The 25,292-nt window shown below is 34.4% G+C and overlaps 1 protein-coding gene across 1 annotated transcript; it reads right to left on the bottom strand.

Moving 5' to 3' along the window:
• Nucleotides 1–516: 516 nt before the first annotated feature.
• LOC123883568 lies at nt 517–24,413 on the bottom strand. Its single transcript, XM_045932412.1, has 35 exons — nt 24,031–24,413; nt 23,777–23,870; nt 23,190–23,284; nt 22,582–23,084; nt 22,277–22,493; nt 21,880–22,191; nt 21,380–21,530; nt 21,065–21,202; nt 20,542–20,623; nt 19,601–19,866; nt 19,383–19,496; nt 16,126–16,388; nt 15,632–15,874; nt 15,393–15,548; nt 13,611–13,748; nt 13,263–13,502; nt 12,916–13,043; nt 12,572–12,695; nt 11,889–12,050; nt 11,648–11,795; nt 11,447–11,547; nt 10,887–11,048; nt 9,976–10,023; nt 9,312–9,419; nt 8,763–8,837; nt 7,418–7,468; nt 6,932–7,075; nt 6,708–6,838; nt 5,846–5,933; nt 4,452–4,511; nt 4,126–4,363; nt 3,051–3,202; nt 2,872–2,942; nt 1,498–1,654; nt 517–1,127 (listed from the first exon to the last, which is right to left on the bottom strand). The coding sequence occupies exons 1-35, from the start codon at nt 24,211–24,213 to the stop codon at nt 963–965; spliced, it is 5,508 nt and encodes a 1,835-aa protein (XP_045788368.1). The 5' UTR covers nt 24,214–24,413; the 3' UTR covers nt 517–962.
• Between the last annotated feature and the right edge of the window lie 879 nt (nt 24,414–25,292).

The raw sequence follows: 25,292 nt of genomic DNA on the forward strand, positions 1-25,292 counted from the left end.
ATGTATTATTATAAGTTTTTCAATGTAGTTTATGAGAAAAAAATTTACAATTTTTTTCGATAAAAACATATAAATTAACATAAAAATTTATTTATGTGCATAAGTTATTTTAATAAACTCAAAAATAAGTTAAATCCTAACGGTCGACAATATTGATATTATCAATTTTAGGACAAAACTTACACTGTTTTATGTGCAGTTTTTGTTGTTCCAGTTACAAAGAGGTAGTTTTTTTGTGTTTTTTAATTTTAAAAAAATAACAGAAAACTGTTTTTTAATTTAAAAAACTACTTGTTTGTGAGAGGAAAAATAAAAACTACACCTAAAACGATGCACGTAAGTTTTTTCTCCTTTTCTGCAAGACCCGAGTGTGGCGGGGTTAATTCAAAACAGAATGATGATGAAAACATTCGACAAAATTTGGTTACACATCGATTCAATCCTGTCGACGCTGCATATCTTTGTTTAATTTAATACAAAGACGCAACCATAACAATTTATTGAAAGTATTCAAACTTACTCAGCAAATCATATACTGTATTGTTTAAAAGGCAGTCGTTTGAGAGATACAAAGAGTTTGTAATGAGATACCTTCTTACTGCAAATGAAAACAACATAAATATCACAGCTATTGAGTTTCTCAACGAAATGTAAGTGGTCCCATTCACTAGTGTAAAATACAACAAACATTACCAACAGAGTTGGTTGAGGTGAATACACGCTCTAACTAACCTCTATGAAGAGAACCCGAGTTCAATTCTTACGGGGTGTACCGGTTGGAAAATGCAAAATCCAACAAATTAATTCTGGTGTGTGCAGCCTAACGGGGTATAAAATAATGGCCAGTCGAAAAGGCTAGCCTGAGAGATATCTTCATGGACTAACTATGGAGAAAAATGCCTCAACTCCCAAATATTTTAAATGTAATGTGATTGGCTTGTAAAATTAATTTGAATCATAGACTATTTTGATCTCTGTTGTCGAGTATACTCCCAGAGAGCAATAGCACCACTGACGTGAACGTTGAGAGATCTCACAACCCCAAATTGGGGAATTTCAACGCAAGCATCCAAAATATGGATTATATCCACCGGTATACCTTCTTTCTCTCGGCCAAGAACCAAGACCTGAGTAAACAACCAAAGAATATTCTTAGACTTTTAAAATCATGCCAGAAATCTGGGGCATCAAACAAGAAGTATAAACTATACCAAAGACTATGACAAAAACCATCCTACCACTTAAATATAAATGGGAAACCCTAATGGACAAAAGGCATCGTACCAATTTTTGAAAATGCATTCTACATAGAGAAAGTTAGAAAAGTCTAGGAGCAGAAAACCTACGAGGGAGTGATGAACCACAGTAAAATAAATCAAAACAAGTGTGCAAGGAGGAAATTTAACTATTATTGAAGCATCTCATGCTGATGTGAACCCTAATCTTACAACAAAATATTAAAGCAGCTGGTAGGTTTGAGTTTGATACACAGCTTACCATTTTTTTCGGAAAGACATACTGATCAAGCGGTACACTATTTGCAGTTTGCTCCAAACCTAAGATGGAAAATCCTTGTCTCTTTTTTTTCTGCAAGTATGTCTTTATGCTATCTACCGGAACTTCTATGATAGGCACCCACTTTTCAGCTGTCACACTGTAAACAATAATGAAGTGAATGATTGTCACAGTTATAATGCAATGCATTGAAACCATTTCTATATATATTACATATATAAAGAAAGATGCTGCTAACACAAAGGGCTCCACATTCTATGTTTTTTATTTCCTTACAGGAAAATCATTGCACATGAAGTCTATATAAAAGAATAAATTAGTTTATCTAATATTAATATGCAAATAGTAGCTTGAAGCTTTGTTTCGGAGTAAAGAGGGAAGAAGAAGGGCGGAAGCGAAAATGGAGGGAATTCCTCATCTTATTTGGGAGAGTGTTTTTAGAGGAGACTGGAGGAAGAAAATTTATTGCTTTGAAACATCATACAATTTGACGACAAAAAGTCCATAGACAAACTGTGGACAAAACCAAACAAAAGAAGCCACATAAACGAAACAGAGACGAAGAAGATGAAGATGGAAATAAGAATGAAAATGGAATTCAACCAAAACAGAGACAAACAGAAGCTGGAAAACCAGAGAGTGAAATCTTCATGACTTCGTGTATGTGGGGAGGTTTTCTCACCCTACCTAAAACTATTTTATTATTTTTGATAAAAGGTTAAACTTGTTTCTAATATCTTTTAGAAAAAATGAAAATTTTGATACTACTTGTCCCTCTTTCAATGTCCAGACGAATGGATGTACCAGCTAGGTATCCAAGCAGTGTCATCAATGAATGGATAGTTAGTGTACACACCTTAAAGATGTGTTATACTTGTGATGTGCCGAACAGTTACGAAACAAGTAGATAATCATATAAAGGCAGTGGATTCCCAATACACACAGATGTACATGTATTTATAACCTTTCATTGACCACAATCCAACTTTTCTAATCTAGAAACTTCTTTAGTATAAAAAACAGCCACCAATCCAAAATCTTGTCACTTTATTAGGATTCTTATGGCACACAGGAAGTATATATTCGTGTGGATAGGTGATGGGAATATGAAAGGGCAATTCGGATGGAGTTAAGGACATTTGTTTGTGGTCGACTGTTGTTCCATCAGAGTTAGAGGTGGTTTCATTGCAATAAATTTTAGCAGTTAAAAATATGTGAAATATTAAGTACAGTCAATTCAAAAATACATATATTCCCCTGGTCCATCATCAAAATTCCCTAATCTTTAAAGCTTTGAACATTTAGAATAATTAATGTATAAAGGGGAAAAAAGAAAAGTATTATTATCATGAAAACCTGATTAGTTGGAACTGTTTGTCCTTTATGATGTTTGTATCAGCAATGGCCATCCCTGATGCTTTAAACACCTGCATTATACAATAGGAGAAGTGTGTTTGGAAATGTAAAGGAATTAAATAAAATAAAATAAAACAATATAGATAAGATTGGGAAACAGAGCAGCATGTGTAGCTTACCTCACATGTACGTGCCAAACCAGCAAGATTGGGTATGCGATCAAGAAGTGATGCTACAAGGATGAAACTCTGCCGACTTGCCTTTTGTTCATCTAGAGATGATCTTCTTGACTGCAATAATTGGTCCAGAAGTAGATCATCCCTTTCCATCTCTGTCACATTGATATTGAAATATTAAATTATGGTGGGCACAAAATTATGAAGCACATATAAAATGCAGAACACAGACATCATATACAACACAACAAAAACAAAGGGTCCATCCATGTCAATTCTTTTTAATTGCATTGTTAGTTGCTATTACAGTATAAGAGAATTAAGAAAGAAAAAAAAAGCAATCTAACAGCGAGAATGTACAGGAAATAATATACTGTTATTCTTTTCTTCTTTTTTTTTTTTTTTTTTTTCTGTCAGAATCACTAATTTTATTAGTTGCCAATCGTCATAGTTAGTTTCAGTTACCACAGAATTCGAATACCATATGAACATTCTAGATGGTTACTGACTACTACTACTACTACCGACTAGCTTCATTAATCATGAGTGAGGATGCTGCTGGAGAGGGAGGATTGAAGCCATGAGAGGAGCAATTGATCTTGTTGCTCCCATATCAGATTAAGTATAACTTTGATAATATCACAATTGTGTTTGGATAGAAAGCACGGCAGAGTGTGAGGACTCACAAGATAACGGTGAAGATGGCGACATTTGATCAATGGTTTAACTTGCTGAAGGCAAAGAAGAAAAGTACACTCGTCAAAGTTTTCTCATATATTGTGTGAGAAATAAATTGATGCTGGCACTGCTACCAGAGGTGAGGAGCTCGGTGGTTGAGCTCTGACAATAGGAGAGATTTCCAGCGAGGAGTGTAGTGGGGAAGATGAAGGACTTTAGGAGTAGAAGAGAATTGAGAGAGAGGTAATCCAACAGATAGAACAAGAAAATTATGGCTCTTATACCATATCACAGTTGGTTTCAGTTACAACAGAATTCTAGTTTAGCTACCATAAGAATCCTAAGCCCCAGTCACCTGAGCAGTATACTCTGCTAGTTGCAGAAAAAAATTAAAACATACCAGCCATTTTCCGGTAAGTTTCATCATTGCTGTAACGTAAACCTGCATCATTTTCCCCTGCGTCATGTTTGGTAAACGTAATCTTTTTCTGGAAATCTGAGGATATATCCTTAAACAAGGTTGCTTCACTGCCACCAGATGATTTTTCCATGCAATTATCTCCATTGAATTGTAGAGTTTCATTCCTGATAGTTACCACGTCCTTTGCCATCGAACATCGTAGGTCTTCTCTAGCATCCTGCGATGGTTGGATGAGAAAAACTCACAGAATGGAACAAAAAAAATATAACATATCTTTAAATAGGGAAGTATGACAAGGTACTTACATTTAAAAATTTGAGAACATGATCCATGAGACATGTTGGAACGCATTCAAAATCATTTTCCTTAACACAATAAACAAAACAAGAATTAACAAAAGTAACGTCTATAAAAGCATAAATATTCTACAATCTCATATATTTGAAATGTTGGAGCAGAGGTTTGGGAATGCAGAATTTCTCCAGGTCTGACACATGCTTCAAGGGATGTGCAATTTAAGCATTAAAGGCCAGAGGATTTTAAATAGAAAAAGTATGAATGTTATAATAAATTATAAGTGTTGAATTACCACTGGTTTAATGATAATTGCTAATGATTCTTCTATGAATTAGCTCGCAAATGTATTAACTACAGGCTTTGTTAGAAATAAATCCATATTAATGATCCACATTCAATGTAGTTTTGATTCCGTGTACCACAAGTAATCAATGCATTTCAGGGGATATAGATAGCTTAATGACTTCCTGTAAATTGCATTTCATACTAATAATCATTATAATCTTTTATTATATGTAAAAAGTATACATTCTGTTGGGTGCTAATTCACAAAAATCAAGTCAAACCCTAAGCCCATTTTCTAAAGTGGTATTAGAGCCTAACCACATTGTTTTTGGCCTGCCCATTAACAGGCCACCCAGAAATGTCTGGTCTTGCAAACTACATGCTCAATATTGGACAAGATGGAGTGTGTTAGAGATCCTACATTGACTGGTGCTAGGGGCCAAAACTGAGTGGGGAGAAAACCTCACTCCATGTGCAGGCTTTTGAGATTAAGGAAGGTCCAAGCCCAAATTCTAAGAGACTTGTCAATAAAGTGCAACAACTTGTCTTCACCCAAAAAAAAAGTGCAACTAGTAAGTTGGAAATAGTTGATATCTATTCACCAACTTGCCGGGAGTGAGGTGTACTTTTGTAAATAGCAATAGTTGCACTACTTTAGCACTGTTTGGAATATTCCATTATTTCCTATTGTTTCTTCTATTCATATTTCCCCAATTGTGTTATCATTAGGACATATTTTATTTGTTTTTTTAGAACCATTTATCAGGATTTATGTACATTGTCTACATAATTGTATTAGAGTTTGTGCTATGGCGATCTTTAGAAATAATATTCATTTTTATCATTTTTTCTCTTTCAAGTGATGACATCATGGCAAGACGTAGGTTAGACCACAGGTTTCCTGTTTGTCGGTCTTGACCTATTCCCATCCCTACACACAGATTGAGAGAGTGTGCAACATTAGATTGCATTTGTCAATGGACCAAACCATAGCATGGGTCCAACTCATTAATTTAAAGCTAAAATATAAGCTGCCTTGATTTGCAGTTTAGATTTATTTTCCCGAAAGAGCAACATTAGTTGATTATCCAACAATACAGTACACACAGATCCTCACCTCAACTCGATTGATGAATATTCCAGCAGGTGTGGCAGAGCAATTTGGATTATAAGCATCAAGGAATCCCTCCATTGAAACGCGTAAGCTATAAGAAACAAGAAAAAGTATTGAGTACAAATCATTAGAAAAATGTACAACAGCTTTTTGCAATACGGTTTATGTAGGGGATTAAAAAAGGAGAAAACTATGATACCAGATTGATTTCTTGGCATAAAATAAAATGCCAATACCTATTATACTAATAAATAAGGTAGTACTAAATTAGTACTGTGATTGCAAGCCCAACTAAAATAAAAAACAAAAAATATATTTTGACACTAATAATAAAACTAATAATAAATTCAAAATATTCTAAAATATTTTAAAGATATTCTAAAATATTCAAAATAAATTCAAGATACCCTAATAATAAAACTAGTGAAGCTGCATTTTTGTCAAAAGATTTGTCATTGGGCCCCCTGCATATCTCCATGATCAAAAAATGTATTAACATAGACATGAGGGTGTGTGTTAAGATCACACAAAAGGACTAGAGATATGGACAAAGTAGTCCTTATAATACATGGGCAGTCTTCATTCCTTGACCACTCTTTCAGAGTTAAGTTGCAGCTAGTCCAAATTCAAAGTATAAATATAGACACAAGGAAACTACAACATTGAAATAGTCATTCGTATTCATATTTCCAATTTTCTAACAAGGTATAAAATTCAGTTTACAGCAGCAACATAATAGATGAAGAGCATATCAAACAGTAAACATTCTTAGTCTTTTACAGATGGCACAAAATTAGAAATCTACAAAAATCAACTACAACAAAGATTTATGGCTAAATATAGCATGGATAAATAATAATAATACCGTGCACAATCAGAATTCCTTGCAAGGTATGTTTTCAAATCTACAAAGCACCTCTTTTCTAAAGGTAGTGTCTCAGAAGATCCATAATCCAACAGTGGGAATAGTTTATGCAGAATTTGATATATTAGTAACTGCAAAAACAGCCAAGCATATAAAAGACCTATCTATTTGAGTGTGAAAAAGATAAGTTAAGAAACAGAAATATTAACACTGTAAATGATAACCTGGGTAAAACCACGTAAGCTGTGATGATGTGAAGTTAGTAATGGAACTAGAGGAGGAAACAAATCATCCAAATGCCTAGATTGCACATCTTTAGATGAATTGAGAATGACGTTAGCTGCAATGAAAACATATGAAGATAGAGCCTGCATTTTGAGCACAAATTAGAAGAAATATTTTTAAGCATACAGCAATATGTTTGATGCACATAGTGTATAACAAGACATCTGTTATTTGCAAATCCTATTTTATGTTAAAAAAGTGTAGTAGAAAAATAGCCAAATCATAAATATAATAATACTGAAAAAGATGATGATGATAAACGGAAATATAAATTTTGCCAAATTGACCAAGTACATGCAAGTTGTAACTGTCATCCTGAGGCATAGGAAATAGTGTGATTCTTTACTATTGTGATTGTCAATGTAAAATGTACTTTTTATCTTTTGCTCAAGTTATTATTTCATGCCATAGAAAACAATATTTACCTGCTGTTTCATGTCATAATCCCGCAATATAGGAACCAATTGTTCTTTAACCTGTGAATTTTACATTATGATTAGTGAAATAAAAAGATAATTTCAACAGAGGAAGGTCAAAAATTACAAACTCGCATAATAGGTTTGACACTAAATTTTGCATAAAACAAATATACAAGAAACAGCCTGCCAGCATTCTCTTACAACTGTATGTGAAATTAATCTGAACTTAGAAGGAACCTGAAAGTTATTATTTTTATCATCCGAAAATGAGATTAACATGTGCTGAAACTGATATCAGATAAATACTAATCCTAGATAAATACTGATCCCAGAAAACCAAATCTCAAGTAACCAACACCAGAATATAGTTTTTTTACCCTGCAGTAAAAACAGGCACTTTAAGCGTTTTGTGTTTTGGCCAAAGTAAAACTATATTGTTTTGCTATAAGAGCAGAAGCAGAAATTCTCCTGTAATTAATGATCTAGAGATTAAAAGGAAAATTTTTCATTATTTCTTTGCTTATGGAAAAAGTGGTTTTAAGCACCTTGTTAAGAAGTCTCACATCGGATGCGAGTTGGCCTGGACAAGAGTTTATAAGAGGCAATCCTCATCTTACAAACCCATTTTGTAGGGTTGAGTTAGGCTCAACTCCCAATTCTAAGATGGTATCAGAGCCGGGTTACGGACCACAATTTAGGCATTTGGCTCAGACCCACGCTAAGTGTGAGGGTAGGTGTTGAATATGTAGTTGTGTTGTTGGAGTTTGTTTGAAGTCCCACATTGCTTAGGTTTCTGGGTTGTTGAGTGTATAAATATTTGAGGGCAACCTCACCCTATGAGCTAGCTTTTGGGGATGAGATCCAAATATATTTAACATGGTATCAGAGCCTCTTGAAGATTCGTTGGGCCACCCGCTATCGGGCCACCCACCATTTATATCCACGCACCAAGTCCAATAGTGCTGGGCACGAGGAGGGTGTTAAAAAGTCCCACATCGGATGCGAGTTGGCCTGAACAAGGGTTTATAGTAAGAGCCAATCCTCATCTTACAAGCCGGTTTTGTAGGGTTGAGTTAGGCCCAACTCCTAATTCTAAGACACCTTATATGGTTTTAAGTTTTCTTTTTAGAAGGGTATCTCACTTTCTCTACTGGAGACATGCAGAGAGATTGGTGATCTTTGCTTAGATGGCTTTTTGGGTTTCTTTAAGGAGGATATCTTATCCACCGATCTTGTGCCCTCTGATTTCTATTCTTCAATCGAAACAGTGAAAAAAATCTAGTTGCAAATAAATAGCATAAGTATGAAGACAAAAATGACAACAGGGAAAACAGAGAGAAGAAAGTCCTACAAGTGATGGAAAGTTCAAGTATATGTTGATTGCAAATGTCTCCAAGTATTGTCGAACAGCGGGTAAGTTATTTCTCTGCAGGAAAACAAGATATCGTTATTTCAAATTTCATATCAAAGAAGAATCAATACAAGTTGCTAATAGTATAAACATAAAATGATTTCCATTTAATTTGTATTCATCTTTTTTGGTGTCAAAAAGGAATCAATATGTTTATCATTCCTTTTTTTTGGATGAAAATGATTTCCATTTAACAAATGACAGTGCAAATATAATTAATCACAGGTTGTAAGAATGCATCACAAACAAACAAATAGAAAGAGAAGAGAAGCAAAACCTGGCAACTGCCTTAAACTTAAGGGCAAAGATATGAAAACCTAAAAGTGCATGCAATCATCTAATAAAATACTAAAGTGAAATTTAAATAGAGAAGATATGCTTACACATAAGTTCACAAATACATGCATCCAACACAATAAAATCCATAGCATATTCAAAATTTCAATAAGAATATAAACACAAATGTGTGATAGAGTGAAATTAACTTACATTAAGTGATATGTACAAGTAATTTAAGACTTTCCCAACTATATCTTCCTTGACAAATGGAGACAAGATACATATTATTTGCCAAGCACGTATTTTGCGCCTATGAATCTGTAATGCAGAATGTCACATTGAGCTGAATGAGTTAAAACAGAGATAGATGAGTGCACAAATTGCAGTAGCAATAAGGTATTTCTGGTATATGCCATATTTAAACCATTGAAAGCAGGAAAATCTTTAGAGATTCTCTTGGATATAAGGCTGATTGGTATAACTCCAGTTACACAAAAACAGAAGGTCTGAGTAGCTGGAATAATAATCATCACAGAGATATTATCATGGCATAAGGGCTTAGTATCCAAGATAACAAGTCAGATGTAAACTTGGAAATTACTTTCAAAGATGATCTGCAGTAAGTGATAAAACTACATCGACTTTGAGTAAAATTAGCCATTGGTTTGCATTTCATTTTTAGATTGTAATTCAGAAGTTATTGTTCTAGTTCAATATGCGTAGCACATTAGTATATTCTGTGCAATATTCTATATGAATGGGAAGCTAATGTGAACTAACTAGTACATAAGGAAAATAGAACAGGGATTATATTCTCGGACACCATCTCATCATGTTAAACGAATGTAGACTGTAGAGAACAAAGGATACTTACAGAACTATGTTTTTTGTATAACTCCTTAGAAAGATCTTTATCATTGACCTACATCAACAAATTATATTCAACATAAGCATAACAAAATAATCTGAGCTTTGCCATAAATGAACATGCTGCACTGCACCAAGAAACAGACAACCAAAAATGGCATTACCATATATATATATATATATATATATGCAAAACATAATATATTAGTTGAGATTCCATGGTTAAGAAGCTGGCAATTAGATTCCTATCCCAAATTTAGAACCATCATGTTCTCTGAACTCGTAAATTATTAACAAAAAATAGCTTTCAACAGTTTAAGTCTCCCTATTCTAAGAGCTTTCCTTTTTGTTGGCAGTGTTTGATACTATTGGAAAAATCCCAATTCCCACATTGATAAGAGATAAGGCCTGAAAAGCATTTATAAAGAGTGGCACCTCTCAGTCTCTCATCTACAAGTTGGTTTTGCAAAGATGAGTTGGATCCAATATGAAAACATAATATGGTATCAGAGCCCATCCATTCAGGTCGCGCACCAAGCCAATAGTGTTGGGCACATGAAATAGAGATAAGTCCTTAAGAATTTATAGAGTGACACCTAATAGTAATACCTAACAAGCCGTTTTTGTAAGGATGAGTGAGGCTTAATATATAAAAACCTAATACATGCTTACAGTAGCAGGGCTAACTTTTATTTTTCTTTGCACACATTAATATTACTCAAAACCAGGAACAATCTAAATCATCCTCTAACCTAATTATAATTTGAAATAATCCCAAACAGTTCTTCCAAATCAGACATATACAATACCAGAAGAACATAATATCTCAGCAGGCAAGTACATAACATACAGTGCGTATTTCTGTGTTTAAAATAATCAATAATAAGTACAAATAGTCAAATAATAGTAATCTACTACCGCAGAGTCAAGAAGCTCTAGCAGAAATGATCTGCCAGAATCTAATGCCACAATGCAATTTGTGTCTTCATTTGGTGATCCCACCATACAAGCCAAGTCTGCCAACTTGTAAAACAGAACAGCAACTGATACACGTGCATACAACTCTGTATTAATAAATGCCTGAAAAGATAAATGACCGGTTATTACGACCAGTTATTATAAAGTCAAAGCTTCTACAGACTACAGTTGTTTTGTTTCTAATAAATAAAAGGTTATTGCAGTAGCAACTAATGACAATAAGCATACATTGTGTTATTATGATAAAATGCATTTGTTGTTTAAGAAATTTGGGTAGACAAAGTACTCTTAGTTAAATCTGACTGTTTCTCATACTATTCATAAGGGATTTACAGGTGTATATACAAGAAGCAATGGAAACAAGATCCCATAATATCAGAATCAAATCATATCAGCCCCGAGATATCAATGGAAAAAAGAATAATATAAAATAACATAATCAAATAATAAGTACAAAATATATATTTACAATTAACACTTTTAAATGTTGAGTTGCTTACTTCTGTCAGCTCGGGATCAGGGCTCCTGGCTAATAAAGAGACTTCCAGCCTAGCATCATTATTGTCAGCTAGCTCACCTTCAAAATCCTCATCAAATGCAACTGAAAGAGACAATGCAATATTCATAAAATAATAATAATAAATAAATAGAGTTAGCCAAGTAAATTGCAAAATGTCGCAGTAAATAAACATGTTTGGCACCTGAACCATAGAGAGAGAGCAGTTTAAGCTCTTTCAAATAAAACTTTATAATCCTAGGATTTGAGAGCCATAACCCTGTTAAGTGCAATGCTGCAAGTCGAATTGTCCGAGGACTTCTTGTGCCTTCCTCAATAAGATTTTCTATAAACTGAATGTCAGACATAAAACAGTCACTATCTGCAACTCTGCAAGAATTAGAAGAGAAAACACAGGAATAGAAAACTTGTGTAAGAACACATACCCATTTCAGTGGTCCCGGTGCATTGTCTTTTTGATGCATACTCTCATCATTAAATAATAAAGGGTGCAAAACAGATGACAAAAGAGCAGCAATCGAAGCAACTCTTCGTTTGTTGCAATTTGTATGCAATATCCAAGATGAACGGACCAAATTCCACATCAACTGATCAAACATAGCAATTTGGAAGTCAATTAGGTCACTGCTAGTTGGGTGAGAAAAGGGCATGCGTGCAATTAAATTGAATACATGAGAATTCCAGCATTTTGATTAGAAATCATCACAAGTTCACAACAGGGGAATATTGGATGGATTTCTTTTTTTTTCTTTTCACCAGACCACACTAGTTGCTCTATTTGTTTTTATCAAGTATTAACACATTTTCTTTCTGTGGTATAGCTCTATTCTTGGCAGGTAGTTGTGTATCTATCTGTGTGTGATGTAAATTACATAGTTATGATTTCGGATAACAAAAGGAATCAATAACAAGGTAGCTTATCAGAGCCTTGGGGAATATCAGCACAAAATATGATGCTTTATATCAGGGCACAAAGCTACCTAACAAAAAATAATAATCTTCAAGTTTATCTAATGGAAACAAGTACTCCTAAAATCCATTCAATTAAAGGCAACACAGTGAATTGAATGTACAAACTACAAACTAAATAGCAAGCTATGAAGTACACCTGTGCATCTATTACATTACTACAGGAAACAAGCGCATTTGGCGTCACTTTGGCAACTAGCTCAAATAACAGTCTGAGTGATCTCAGCATGGGTAAAACAGAACTTTCTCCAGCATTTTCAAGGCTGCAAAATACAATTTCCAGTAAGCTAAGCTTCAAAAATAAGACAAACCAGGAGAAAAAGAAGATATAGCCAAAAAATGTAAAGAAGATGCATGATGTTGACAATATTGATCAAGTTTGATAGTCTCAATTATAAATAAGCCAAACTGCATCAACAGAAATCCCATAAATCACATGTGATCATGCATGCATAATTGCATATAGATTATTTTGTTGCTTACCTCTCAACAAGATCACCAAAAATGCATCTCAGAGTGTCATCTGAGAAGAAAGCATGATTTCCCTCCAAATGAAGCCCATTTTTGAGAGCATGAGATGGAATTGACAACAAAGATTCTAGGCACGCCCACTGAATCGGTAAAAAATGAGTTAAAAGCTTTCAATTAACCAATTAACATCCTGTATTTAGTGTTAACAGCTACAGCTTGATCACCGTTAATTTGAAGTATGATTTACCACAACACAGGTACAATTGAATTAGAGAAACGAATGAGGAAATGAATATGCAAAGTTGGAGACTAATTTTATCACGGTCCAAATATCATATGGAAAAAAAAGAAAGATTCACCTTTATATCCAACAATACAGCCCTTCGAGTTCTTGCCAAAATTCCTGCTCCTAGGAGATCATTGATATTTTGAATGAAAGATACACACATACAATCTAACTGAGGCCTGCCTTCTATATCTGAAAACAATTGCTCATTTTCCTCAATGAGATGAAAAGATTGAGTACAGTACGTGGAAGCTAGAACTTTGAGAACTGGGACTAATGCTTCATATGCTGCAAGACAAACTTCTGCCTGTGTCTGCATTAAACATACAAAGCAACAGCAAAAAGAATATCATCACATACTTCAATCGTGACAGTAACACACAATTTTTATAGCAGATAATGCATCTAATATGCCGGGTACCTCTGAGAAAGAATTTGGAGATCTAGTAGTCCTCCAGAAGAATTGCCACATGAAAGTAAAAGCATAGCTAAGCAAAGTATCTTTTTTAATTTGTTTGCACCACAACAAAATTAATGACATGGTCTTCACTGACATCATCTGCTTGGTGAAACACAGAATAATCAGACAAGTTGCAAAGAGGGAAACAAAAGGTATGGCCTAATCAAAGAAAATTTTCAAAAAAAGAAAAAAGAACATGAATGAATTCATATCAACTTGTAGAAACATTCATGCTTTGAGCAAAGATAAATCAACCCTTAGAAAAGAAATTGAAATAGAACAGGATGAAACTGTGGGTCTCGGTAATGATATTGGCAGTACATGGATACAATGGTGTAGCATCCTTTCAGGTATTATATATGGTGTTCTGTAAAGGAAAAACAAAATTCCAAAAATAGCAACCCCTGCAAGTTTCAAGGATGACAACAGCATGGAAACTGTTTTAGTGCCGCATCTGTTGCGGCTGCTATTGTGGTGGAAATCGCGGCTTGTAGTGTGTGCTTTTGGGCTATGATAATGGAACTGTATCCCAACATACCCATAATGTTTTAATCTTGCATAGGTGGGTTTGGGAGTATTTTAAGATTTTTGGATTTCAAAGAAGAAAACCTTGCCTCTTTTTCATTTCCAAATAGCAGCCTACCCTCTCTGTTACTGCATGACCCCATCCAACCAGCTGCTCTCCTGCAACTTTCTGGCCATGATCTGGTGTTTTCCGGTCAGCACCTAGCAACTTCTAACAAATCACACTCTGTTCATCAATCCAATCAGGTACTCTGTTTTTTTTTTTTTTCTCTTCCCACTCATCCAGCAGGTTGCAATTGTTCCCTCCTTGTCCTCTTCTTTCTTTCTTTCTTTCTTTCTTTCTTTCTTTTTCCTCTTATTCTTTGTGCTTGTTTGTGACTGTTAATTATTTTTTCTCTACAGAGTTTTTTTCTTTTTCTTTTCCTTGCTCTGTTTATCATGTCATTTGTCTTTCAAAGACTCAAACTCATAGACTCTATTTTTTATCATCCACACTGGTTACTTTGTTAGGTACTTTTATTTGAAGATTCCTAATAACAACAACTTTGATTAGAATTTTAATGTTTAGTTACTTTAAGGCTTTGAGGATGAAACTTATTTTTTCCTTGACTTTTGTTTGTATTTACTTGTATGTTATGCTCAAGACCTGTGACTTTTTATTGTTAATTTTTTAGCATTTAAATGCATAGTATTATTTAACCTGTATAACAAATTTCTGGATGGCGGTAATTCTGCTAGTGTTTTTTGGTTGGCAGGTATGTGCTGCTATCCAGATTAATACTATCCTTTGGTGCTTTGTCCTCACCACAAGCTCAAAAGATATTCCCAAGAAGGGCTGGGTTAAATATTATCAGCAAATATATATTATGTTTTTTATACCTATCAGCTTAGTTTTTAACAGGATAGTTCCTATCTCTAGACTCTATCTATAGAAATCAGTAGAGTTGAGAGCCTAAACTATTCAAGCATGTCCATTAAAATGATTGCACTGATGAATAAAGTAGACTTTTAAAGCTAGAAAGTTAGAAATATCATTGAGAAAATGAATGCCTGAACCCTTAGACACTTGTTTGTATAACAGTATATCTACACTTCACCAATTTAAGATAAAAATTCTACAGAACAATGGTGTAACCCGCAATGAATAATTTTCTAGAATCTCCGGCTCTGAATAGAATTCAAGCAGCCCACAATAATAAAAGTGCAGAAAGTACCTACCGCATGCAATACAGCAGTGGTGGCAGAAATTGGCAACCTTCGCTGGCTAGGACCTCCAAGTTTTCCTTTAACCGCACCAGGAAGTGCAGTGTCCTCTTCAACAGCACCAGACCAGAAAATGGAACAAGAATAGTTTGCAAACTGAACTAGATCATCCTGCATTTCAATAATAATTTAAAGACCGTGAACAGATAAATGGACTTCCACAACATAATATGAAGGATTAAAAGAAATAATACCAAAAAATACATAAATGTATCAACAAGCTTCTTAGAAATGTCATCTATGAAACTCCATTCATCAACTACACCAAGAAAGGCACTCCCTATATTTGTTCTGGCTTTATTGCCACCTTCAATCACTCTTTCCCTTGCTCTGCGAAGCTCCAGAACCAAGCTTGAGGCTAGAATCAATAATTTGACTCCTATGTAAGTTGAATCATGGTTTTGCTTGAAGATATTAGAGCCAATCTTTTGAATGAACTGCAACAATAATAAATATCCATTTATACCGTTAGTGTTCACGCCAGAGAATGATAGAAGGATGACAATGCAGTGAGCAGTATCTATTGTATGTCATAGAATGGGCATATTACTGTATGGTAAAATTTATGTATAACCCAATCCATTAATAGTTATTCTCCTTGTTTAGTAGAATAAATTAATAGCCCAATTTTCAGAGGGAGTTGGGAAGCATCATATAGAAAATACAAAGGGAGAAGCCAAAAGCAAACCATTAAAATAGGTTCCAGAGGACGTTCCTCGGTGATTGCAAGGAAAAGCACTCTTGCCCATCTATTTGCTTCAAACTCCCATGCACTAAAGTCACCGTCATCAAAATTAAGAGAAATATCAATGGAGAGATGATTGCTAAGAAAGCTCTGTGGGAAGTCATAAAGATTCTTGCAGAGCTTCATCTCATTAATACAGCAACTGGCACAGCAATCCTTGTAACCACAACCAGAGAGCCATCGTTGCACAGTCAACCTTAATTGGCCTGCAGGGAAGAGTGGAAAGTAGTCCCATTATACCAACAGTAAATCACATATCACCCAGATTTTAGAGGCAAATTCATTGACAAATAAAAGGTAAGATGCTAGGAACCCCAAGATTTGAATTCCAAGGAAATAACAATTTTATTAGTAAGAAATAGGATAGAATACAAGAGGATCTCTCCTCAAGGGTTTCCCCTTCACAGAATACACTATTCACAAATACAAAATTCCAAGATACTCTCTAACCTTCGTGTTCTCCTATTTATACACAAACTCTCTAACTAATCTAAATATAACTATAACTTCCCTAACTAATCCAAATATAACTATTTATACACAAAGTCTCTAACTAATCCAGATATAACTATAACTTCTCTAACAACTCATAACTACTTTAACTACTCTTACTTCCCTTTATTCTATATCCTAACTTAAGATACACCAGTATCCCGCAGAAAAGCATGTGATGAAAATTCAATCTACAGTCAATTTTTTATGATATATATCCCAACAAAATACTGTAACAAGTAATGCTCCCAAGTCCAAACTCAAAAAATGTGACTCTAACAACAGAAAGGAAGAACAATAACTGGAAGTAATTTACAAAATATCCAACCAGGGAAATTTGGTTCAATTGTAGTCAGATAATCAATGAGAGCCCATTCATTCAGTTTGACCCAAGAAACAAGAACATAGACTTGTGGTTTTATTAAATTAACACCATTGCTTGGTGCTAATGCTTCTTCTTACTTGGTGATGCCATATAGTGTCCACATTAGAGAAGATAACATCAAGCACGGACACTTGTGTCTATTAGGTTTCTATATTGAGCCTAACTCATCCTTTAATCAGGACTGATCTTTAGTCTACGTGGGACTTCAGTTTTTCCCAATACAACCCTCACACCCAGCACTACTGGGCTCAGTGCATGGATATAAATGGTGAGTGGCCTGAATCGATAGGCTCTGATACCATTTATAAGTTTCAACAGATGAGAAAGGGTAATTTGTTTTCAAAAAACATGAGTGAATTTGTTAAAAACATACCATTTTTGAATAACTTTTTTAAGATATTTTTATTTTTTTGACAGATAATTTGTTGAAGATATTTTGTTGGTAATTGTTAGGGTATTATATTTATAAGGATAGAAAAGAAGGAAAAAATAGTCCGGGACAGTGAGAGAAGTTAGCTGGTTAGTTGGAGGGAATCAGTAACATAATAAATAGAATGATGCAAGGTAGAGACTAGAGAGGAATTGATGACATTCGGTCATTTGTTATTTTTAATTGTAATTTTAATGCTTTTTAGTTAGTTTTAAGGAGTTTTACATGGTCAAAGAGAAGAATATTTGAAGAAATTGACACCTTAAAAGAGGTGAAGATAAAGACCAAAGGAGAAAAATAACTCAGAAAAATTTCAAGAATTTGAGCTGATTCTCGCCCCTGTTTTTCTCGCGCTGCTACAAGGATCACATAGGGGCACGATTTGCTGCTGCATATGCATATGACCAGCCATGCAATCTGCCTATGGTGCGTTGACACGTCATTAAAAGAACAAATTGCTTTTGATATGCATGAATAGGGACGCGAGGTGTCAAAAGGAGAGGCTCAATCTGCTTATTTGCTACAGCCTATATATATACGACTAAAAATCAGAAAAGGGGAACACTTCTTGGATAGAGAAATACGTGCCGGCAGCAAAAGAGAAGACTATTCTAGGGTTTCGCCGTCGCGGTCTTCATCGGTTATTCATGTATAATTTTCTTAACTCTTTTGTTATGTCAATTATTATTATGAGTAACTAATCTCAATAGATTAGGAATTATAGATGATTCTCTTTGAAACTATCTGAGCCATGTAACTACGTGTTCTAGTTTATTCAATGAAAACTTATAATTATTCAGTTAATCTTGTGTTTATTGCTTTTCGTTAATTGATCACTTTCGAATTGATTTTAAGTTATAAATCACTATTGACCCTAGGGTTTATACTGGAACTAGATTAATTGTTTGTCAATCGTAATTGCTATAGGAATATAGAATTAATTGACAAGATTGTTAATATAACGTTCGTTAAAGCTTTTGATAATATTAGTTTCGCCTAAGGAATTAGGGTACTTTATTAGATAAACGGGATTGATGAGCCAAGGAATTGGACTCGGTCTATTTTGTTATATTGTCGTAATTATAAGAATTTCATTGTTGAGGACTAGAACCTAGAGTACCAGTTAGGGACAAAGAGAGGATTCAAATTAATTCCTAATCGTCTTTCTCTATTAAAAGTTCACGTTTCAATTTTCTTGCGATTTTAATTATTGTCATTGTTACTACAAATCAATCTGAAAACCCCCCTTTGCAATTTATTTATTAATCCTAATTTAATTTAATTGTCTAGTTGAAAATAAGAACAATCCCTGTGGATACGAATCTTATAAATTTTATTACTTAGCGACGAATTTAGTTCACTTGCTAAAATTGTCATCAGGAATCATTAAGATTTTTAAACATTTGAGTGTACATCAGTGGCTCCGCTGAAGAAAGGAAAACCCTTGGAGGAAAGATTTCTCTCATATTCTCAATATTCAATAAAAATCTATGTCTTCTATTATTGCTTCTATCAATTCCTATTTCTGTTCACTGGGATTTTAACAGTAACTTAGGATAGAAAATGGCAAGAGTTTGATAGTTCACTCTTCCAGCTTCTTTGGATCAGTAGATATGAAGAACATGAAGATTGTGAATTTATTTGTTTTCTTGCACAATTTATTTAAGGGAAAACAGGGTATTTAGCATTATTTCTTTCCACTTTTGAAAATAGAGTAGCGACACAAGTTCATGACTATAATTAGATTGTTAGAAAGCACTAGATATTAGAAAGGAAAATGTAGGATTCCTTGGAACTTGTGCATTTCACTTTTTAAACATTAAATATTTTGTACCATTTAATGTTAAATTCCTATTTATAGATTAACATGACCCTATTAGAAAATTCACTTACCACCACAATCCGTGAATTCGCGTGGCAAGGCTGAAATGAAAAGCAAAAGAGTTTCAAGAGGAATATCAAATGCACACACCACAGAAGCAGCAGCCTCAAGAATCCTGCCACAAACTGTAAACATAATCAAGGTGTAAGATGATTCTATGACTCCCAAATTTATGAATATCAAAATGAATATTAAAAACCACATAATCCAGGTACACTAAATTATAAACCTTGAAGTCGGTAACTTGGATTGAAATGTTGTTTGCTGCTCTCAACAACATATCTAAAGATATCCAGTAACTCTTTTTTATCAGTTTGATTTTCCATTCCATTAACAAGTTGCACTGGAAAAGATGATTCTGTCCTGGCATGAATAAGTATTCCAATGCCAGTAGAAGCTGAAGCAATGCATTCAGCAAGGCCCATAAGTCCAGCCCGTCCAAAAGATTGGTGTTTAGCAGTGGATGCTAAATTGCATAAAAATGCAAAGTGCTTCCTGTAAATAACTTTTAGACAATAAGAAATGTAAAGCCGAAGTATTTCATTACATATTTACATCATGAGATGAATAAAGGATAAGCATAAAAGAGATTCTATCCTCCACCTATAAATGTGTGCTGACGAAATCCATCAAATACGCATTCAACAATTGTTGGTTAAAGAGTGAAGACTTTCACACTCACTCAAGTCAAATGCGCTGGAACGACACAACATGTTTTTAAGACTGGGTATCCGACTCAAGGACTGACTAATCCAAGGGGCACCAATCCCACCGTCTACTAGCTGGGGGGCCCAATTGAAGCCAGAACTTTACACGACAACACTTTTACTCCCAAAACTTTGCAAGAAAAAGATTGATCCACTAAGTTAGGCAGGAAGCATGGCATTCATCATATTAGCCATGAAACATAATCAAATGTCTTCTATAATCTCACATAGATCTTAGAGACATGGGGATAGTTATCATCAAAACTAATTCAAAACTAATAAAACTAAAACTACTAATAAGTTGTCTAAGTTGTTTAGAGACCGCATGGTATGCCTACCAATTTGGAAGTCTCTTAACTGATTGCATAAAGGTTTTGGGCATAAAAAGGATAATCTAGTGAACTTTTATTTTATAAACACACCAAATACCAGTTTGCCTACAAAAACAAGTTTCTAAACATACCTTGGAGCTAGAAAACTAACGTACTGCCGTAAAAACTGGGCTGCACCTTTAATCACAGTTGACGTATAAACTCCTTTTACACCTAAAATATCAATTAAACCATGGCAGTATTTAGAAGAATGTAATATGTTTACAATAGGCAGTAGTATACGGAGATGGAGAAATATTTTATCATGCCAACAAATGGATTGGAACATCAGATTTGGATATAAAGTAATAATTTGAGTAACATTAATAAGCATATTTACGATTGAGTTCGACCAATCCCAAATTCCAAGATTGTATAAATCCTATCCTAGATTTGTAATTGGGCTACCCATATTTGTCTACACTCCAGATGTCCAATCTTGAACATGAGCGGAGTGTGTTGAGGTCCTACATTGACTAGAGATATGACCAATGTACGGCTTTTGGAGCTGATTTATGACTAGCCAAAATTCTAAAAGGGGAAAAACCTAACATAAATTCAAATATGAACAAGAAGAAATTCATTTGAAAGGGTCCAAAGGAGTGAAGCGCGTACCAAATTCTTTATGGTGTATTGGATCATTCAGCCCTTGCATAAATGGACCGAGAACAAAGGTTGCAGGCACTGATTTTATGTAGTTCCCATGATTCTCCAACTTGATGTCAAGGAAAGACTGCATGATCAGGCACCTTACTGCATTTATTTGGTAAACACCATAAAAGAAAAAAGGATGAAAGGACTAATTTAACATGTGACAAGCTCCATAATTTCGGTGATGGTATTCATATCCTGACTTTAAAGTTTTGCTAACAAAACAAGAATATATTATTGATTGAGTCCTCACTTGTCCATAATGATGACGACACTAACCTTGAGGATTGTCATGATGAAGGCCTCGCTCCCATAATATAGATAACCAATCAAAAGGATCACCATAGGTTTCAAATTGATATTGATGAACTTTACTAATATTGGTCGCAACATTGAGATGCGACTCAGAGAATTGAAGCATCAAGGATACCTGTGTAAAAGAATTATTTCAACATATTAGATGCATTTGTTATGAAAAGGACAGAACTCAGAACAAAAACACCAAAAGAAAATGCATACACTACTAGGATTTATTTCACTGAAACTTCAAATGACAAAGAAATTAGGAAGTCTTGACAAGTTCATATTCCAAAATACACTAAATTATCTGCAATTTAAACGGGTTTCTTGACAAAGCCAGCAATATAAGGAATTGTTAACAAGACAAACAAAAACAAAAATGTTTCTGAGCTAGACAAACGCATCATACATATATCAAAATAAAGAAAATAAACTTAAACATCACATTATGACCTCATTTTCTATGTATGATTATATACCTGATGATTCCAAGCTGCTTCAACTAAATGAGTACCATATTCTTCAAGCATCTCATATAAAAGCACAAATGCACCCCAATACTGCTGGCTGTTATAAATCAGCTCATCTAACGTTGAAAGCTTCCCAACACCAAGTGACTTGGCTTCTTTGTAAGCCCATAATTCCTTCCTTGTCACCCCACGAGGTACAGAACACTTAGCATTGGTATTGCTTTTTGAAATGCTAGAGAGGGAATTGCTACCTTCTTGTATATTCACAGCCATCTTCAATATATGTAAGCTCTGCTTCCTCACTAAACTCTCCATGTCAACCTGAACAGATTCATTTTTGTTCTTAAGTAAGAAAAGCAATAAACTAAGCAATCAAACAGAAAACCACTAAACAGAACTCAAATACCAGCCCCGTCTTTATCTCATCCCAAAACTCTTTTTCTGCTCTTATGTCAAATTCTTCGGTTTTAATGACTGTATCACTATCAGAAAATTCATATTCTTCTGCCGGCCAGGAAAAAGAGAAATACAAAGAAAGTGTATTGTATCCTTCTCTTCTCTCTAGAGGTCCCATTGAAAATAGTGTTTTGCAGCAGTTCCATATTTTCATGAAGAAATGTGCCCTGAAAACCGGTAATATACAAGACAAATTCATACAAAAAAGAATGTATATTGAGCCAGATAAATATTAATTAATTCAACTTGTTATACCGAGAAAAAACATGTTTATGCCCCCGAATTGAGATTTCAAATGAGCAAATGGCAGGGAATGCTTTGAGGATGATAGGAAGAAGAAATCCAATTGCACAAGACCTGTGTTCTGGACTATGTAAAAGCATCCGTTCAGTCATATTACATAATTCCAAAGTCAAAACTTTAACAAATGTATCTGCAATACACCCTTCTCTTTCTACTGATTTGGTGACTGTATCTATATGCAGAAACTGAAGAAACACTTCCAGAATTACAGACAAAACATTGCATGATGTTGTCAATTTGAAACAATTTGATGAAGACATAAATTGTTCCTTGTCCATTACATCATGTGAACCCTGGCGAGATGATTCTCCACTCCATTCATACAAACTCAAATCATCATTATGAATCATCCCCATTGAAAGACCAACAGATCTTATAAAAACTGGCACCAATGTTTCTTCGAGAACTTCCAAGGTACTAGTTTCAATCACAACATCCATGAGCGATTCTGTTATCTACCATATCCGATCACAAAATAGTTAGATGATAAAAAAAAAGTTCTCCTATAACCACCAACAAAACACATTTTCCTAGCTAATTGATTTAACATTGTATTATACCAGATTCAGCAAGTCATGCTGAGATGGTTGTAGCTCCTTAGCTAAAGGAAGAAAACACCTCCACAAAAACAGTTGTATCGCGTCACAATCACCCCCTACAAATAAATAAATAAATAAATTACATGGTTCCTTGCAACAACAAAATATGAAGTGTATGTTGGGTTGTGCAGTGAAAAAAAATTTGATTTCGAGTGTGTAAAACTAATTCTGACTAAAATTGAAGGTAAAGTAATTTATGTTTGGATACGTTCATGTAAAAGTGAGTTGAACAAAAAATTTGAGTGCATAAAACAATTCTAGAATCAAAAGCTACAATTTTAAGCTTCAAGCAGACTCAATTCTAGAGACAGAAATAATTCCACTTTAGGGAAACCAAAATATCAAGATCAATTCTACACATCTAGAATCAATTTTGACCTCTCTAGAAATGGAACCAAACATACACGAAGTGTATCACGACAGCTGCTGCAAATGCTCCATGTCGGCATAGCATTATAATTTCCATTCCGAAACCCATTTAACAAAAAATAGCCTTTTGTGAATGTCCAAATAGAACAGAACAACGCATAAATCAGACAGCAACTCACCTGTTTTCTTTAGGAGGTGACAAAATGCGCCCACCAGTGACACCAGACGGTGTTGTTTATCGGAATCCAAACTACCATCCTCCTTGATAATATCCTATTACATCCAATCATGATAATCAAACATTTAAACTAATATAAAGTTAATTAATTAGTTAATAACAATCCTACAGATTCTAGAAACTTCTGAATCAACTAGCAGTGATATAAGGTCTGAAACAAATGAAGATATGAATTAAATTGATAGATGAATATACCTTGAGAAAACGAGGGAAATCGTTGAGAAGTGAAGTGAAGAGTGATGGCGGAGATAATCCGGTGGATAGTAAAATGCAATCGAGTACGGCCGGAACGGCAGAAGGAGGAACTTGATCGAAGCTTTTTGAGAGTGAAGCAACGACTGAAACCATTGAAGCTGTTTCTGCTTCAGCTTCAGACATCGTTGTCTAATTGTGTTCAATCTTCTTCTTCTCTGAAGATGCTATTCACTTCAAAGCTCGATGAGTTAAACCCTAATTTTCAGTTGCTAAACCCTGAATTCATTTTAATTCTTCGCGCCTTGTTTGAATCAATATATACGGCCGCCGCACGGGTGTGTGTTTGTTTTTTACTTTCTTCTTTCTTATGCGATTTTTTTTACTTTCTTCTTTTCTATTTTGGTTAGTACTGTTTTTTTTCTATAAAAGTAAAATGGTTTTACTAAAAAATGAACACAAATATTTCCGAAAGTAAAAGGGTTTTACTATAAAATATTGACTTCACACATTTATTTACATAAAAATTTCACAAAAATTTACTATTTAAGATGGCTTAAAGACTATGTTGCCCGGGTGCGGGTACGGTACCGGTACCCGCTACCGGTACCGGTACGGGGTACGTCATTTTTAGAAAAATTAAGGTACGGGTACGTCCTATAATTTTTTTAAAAAAATATAATTATATATATATATCAAATAATATAGTTATATTGTTAAAACAAATAATTAACCATAAAAAAGATCACACCACACTTTAAATGTAATTTAAATTGTTCGAAACATCAAAAAATTAAAAACCAATTAGCTCAAAAAGAGTCAATTATTTCCCTCTTCATCATCACTAAAAAGAGTGACCTCTAGTTAGGTTCACCGCGAGTAAGACTAGCAATTTCAAGAATATCAACTATATATTAAATAAATCTCATTCATCTCTACGAATATCAACTATATATTATAAACAAATAAAAAACGTAAATCTTCCTATAAAAAGAAAACTAATAATAAAAAAAAAAGGAGAAAAAAAAAATCGTGTTTTTTTGGATTGGTGTACCACGCGCGTACCACAGGTGTACCACGCGTGTACCCATTGCAAAAAACAAACAAAAAAATTAGGTACGGCGTCGGTGCGTACCGGGGGAGTACCATACGCGTACCGGTACCCGGTACGTATCCGGTACCCGGTACCGGTACTCGGTCTAAAATGGAGTACCCATGCAACATAGCTTAAAGAGTGTTTGGGGAATTCGTTAGCATTTCCAAAA

This window comes from Trifolium pratense, linkage group LG5 (assembly GCF_020283565.1).
Source record: "Trifolium pratense cultivar HEN17-A07 linkage group LG5, ARS_RC_1.1, whole genome shotgun sequence".
Classification (NCBI taxonomy): Eukaryota; Viridiplantae; Streptophyta; class Magnoliopsida; order Fabales; family Fabaceae; genus Trifolium; species Trifolium pratense.

What these genes read in the sequence shown, in the direction of transcription:
- LOC123883568 (XM_045932412.1), bottom strand. Translation starts at nt 24,213, where the DNA reads ATGTCTGAAGCTGAAGCAGAAACAGCTTCAATGGTTTCAGTCGTTGCT. An exon ending in CGAATTCACGGATTGTGGTG is followed by an intron (nt 16,389 to 19,382) that starts GTAAGTGAATTT and finishes TCTTCCCTGCAG; the next exon opens with GCCAATTAAGGTTGACTGTG. An exon ending in CACCGGGACCACTGAAATGG is followed by an intron (nt 11,796 to 11,888) that starts GTATGTGTTCTT and finishes TCTGACATTCAG; the next exon opens with TTTATAGAAAATCTTATTGA.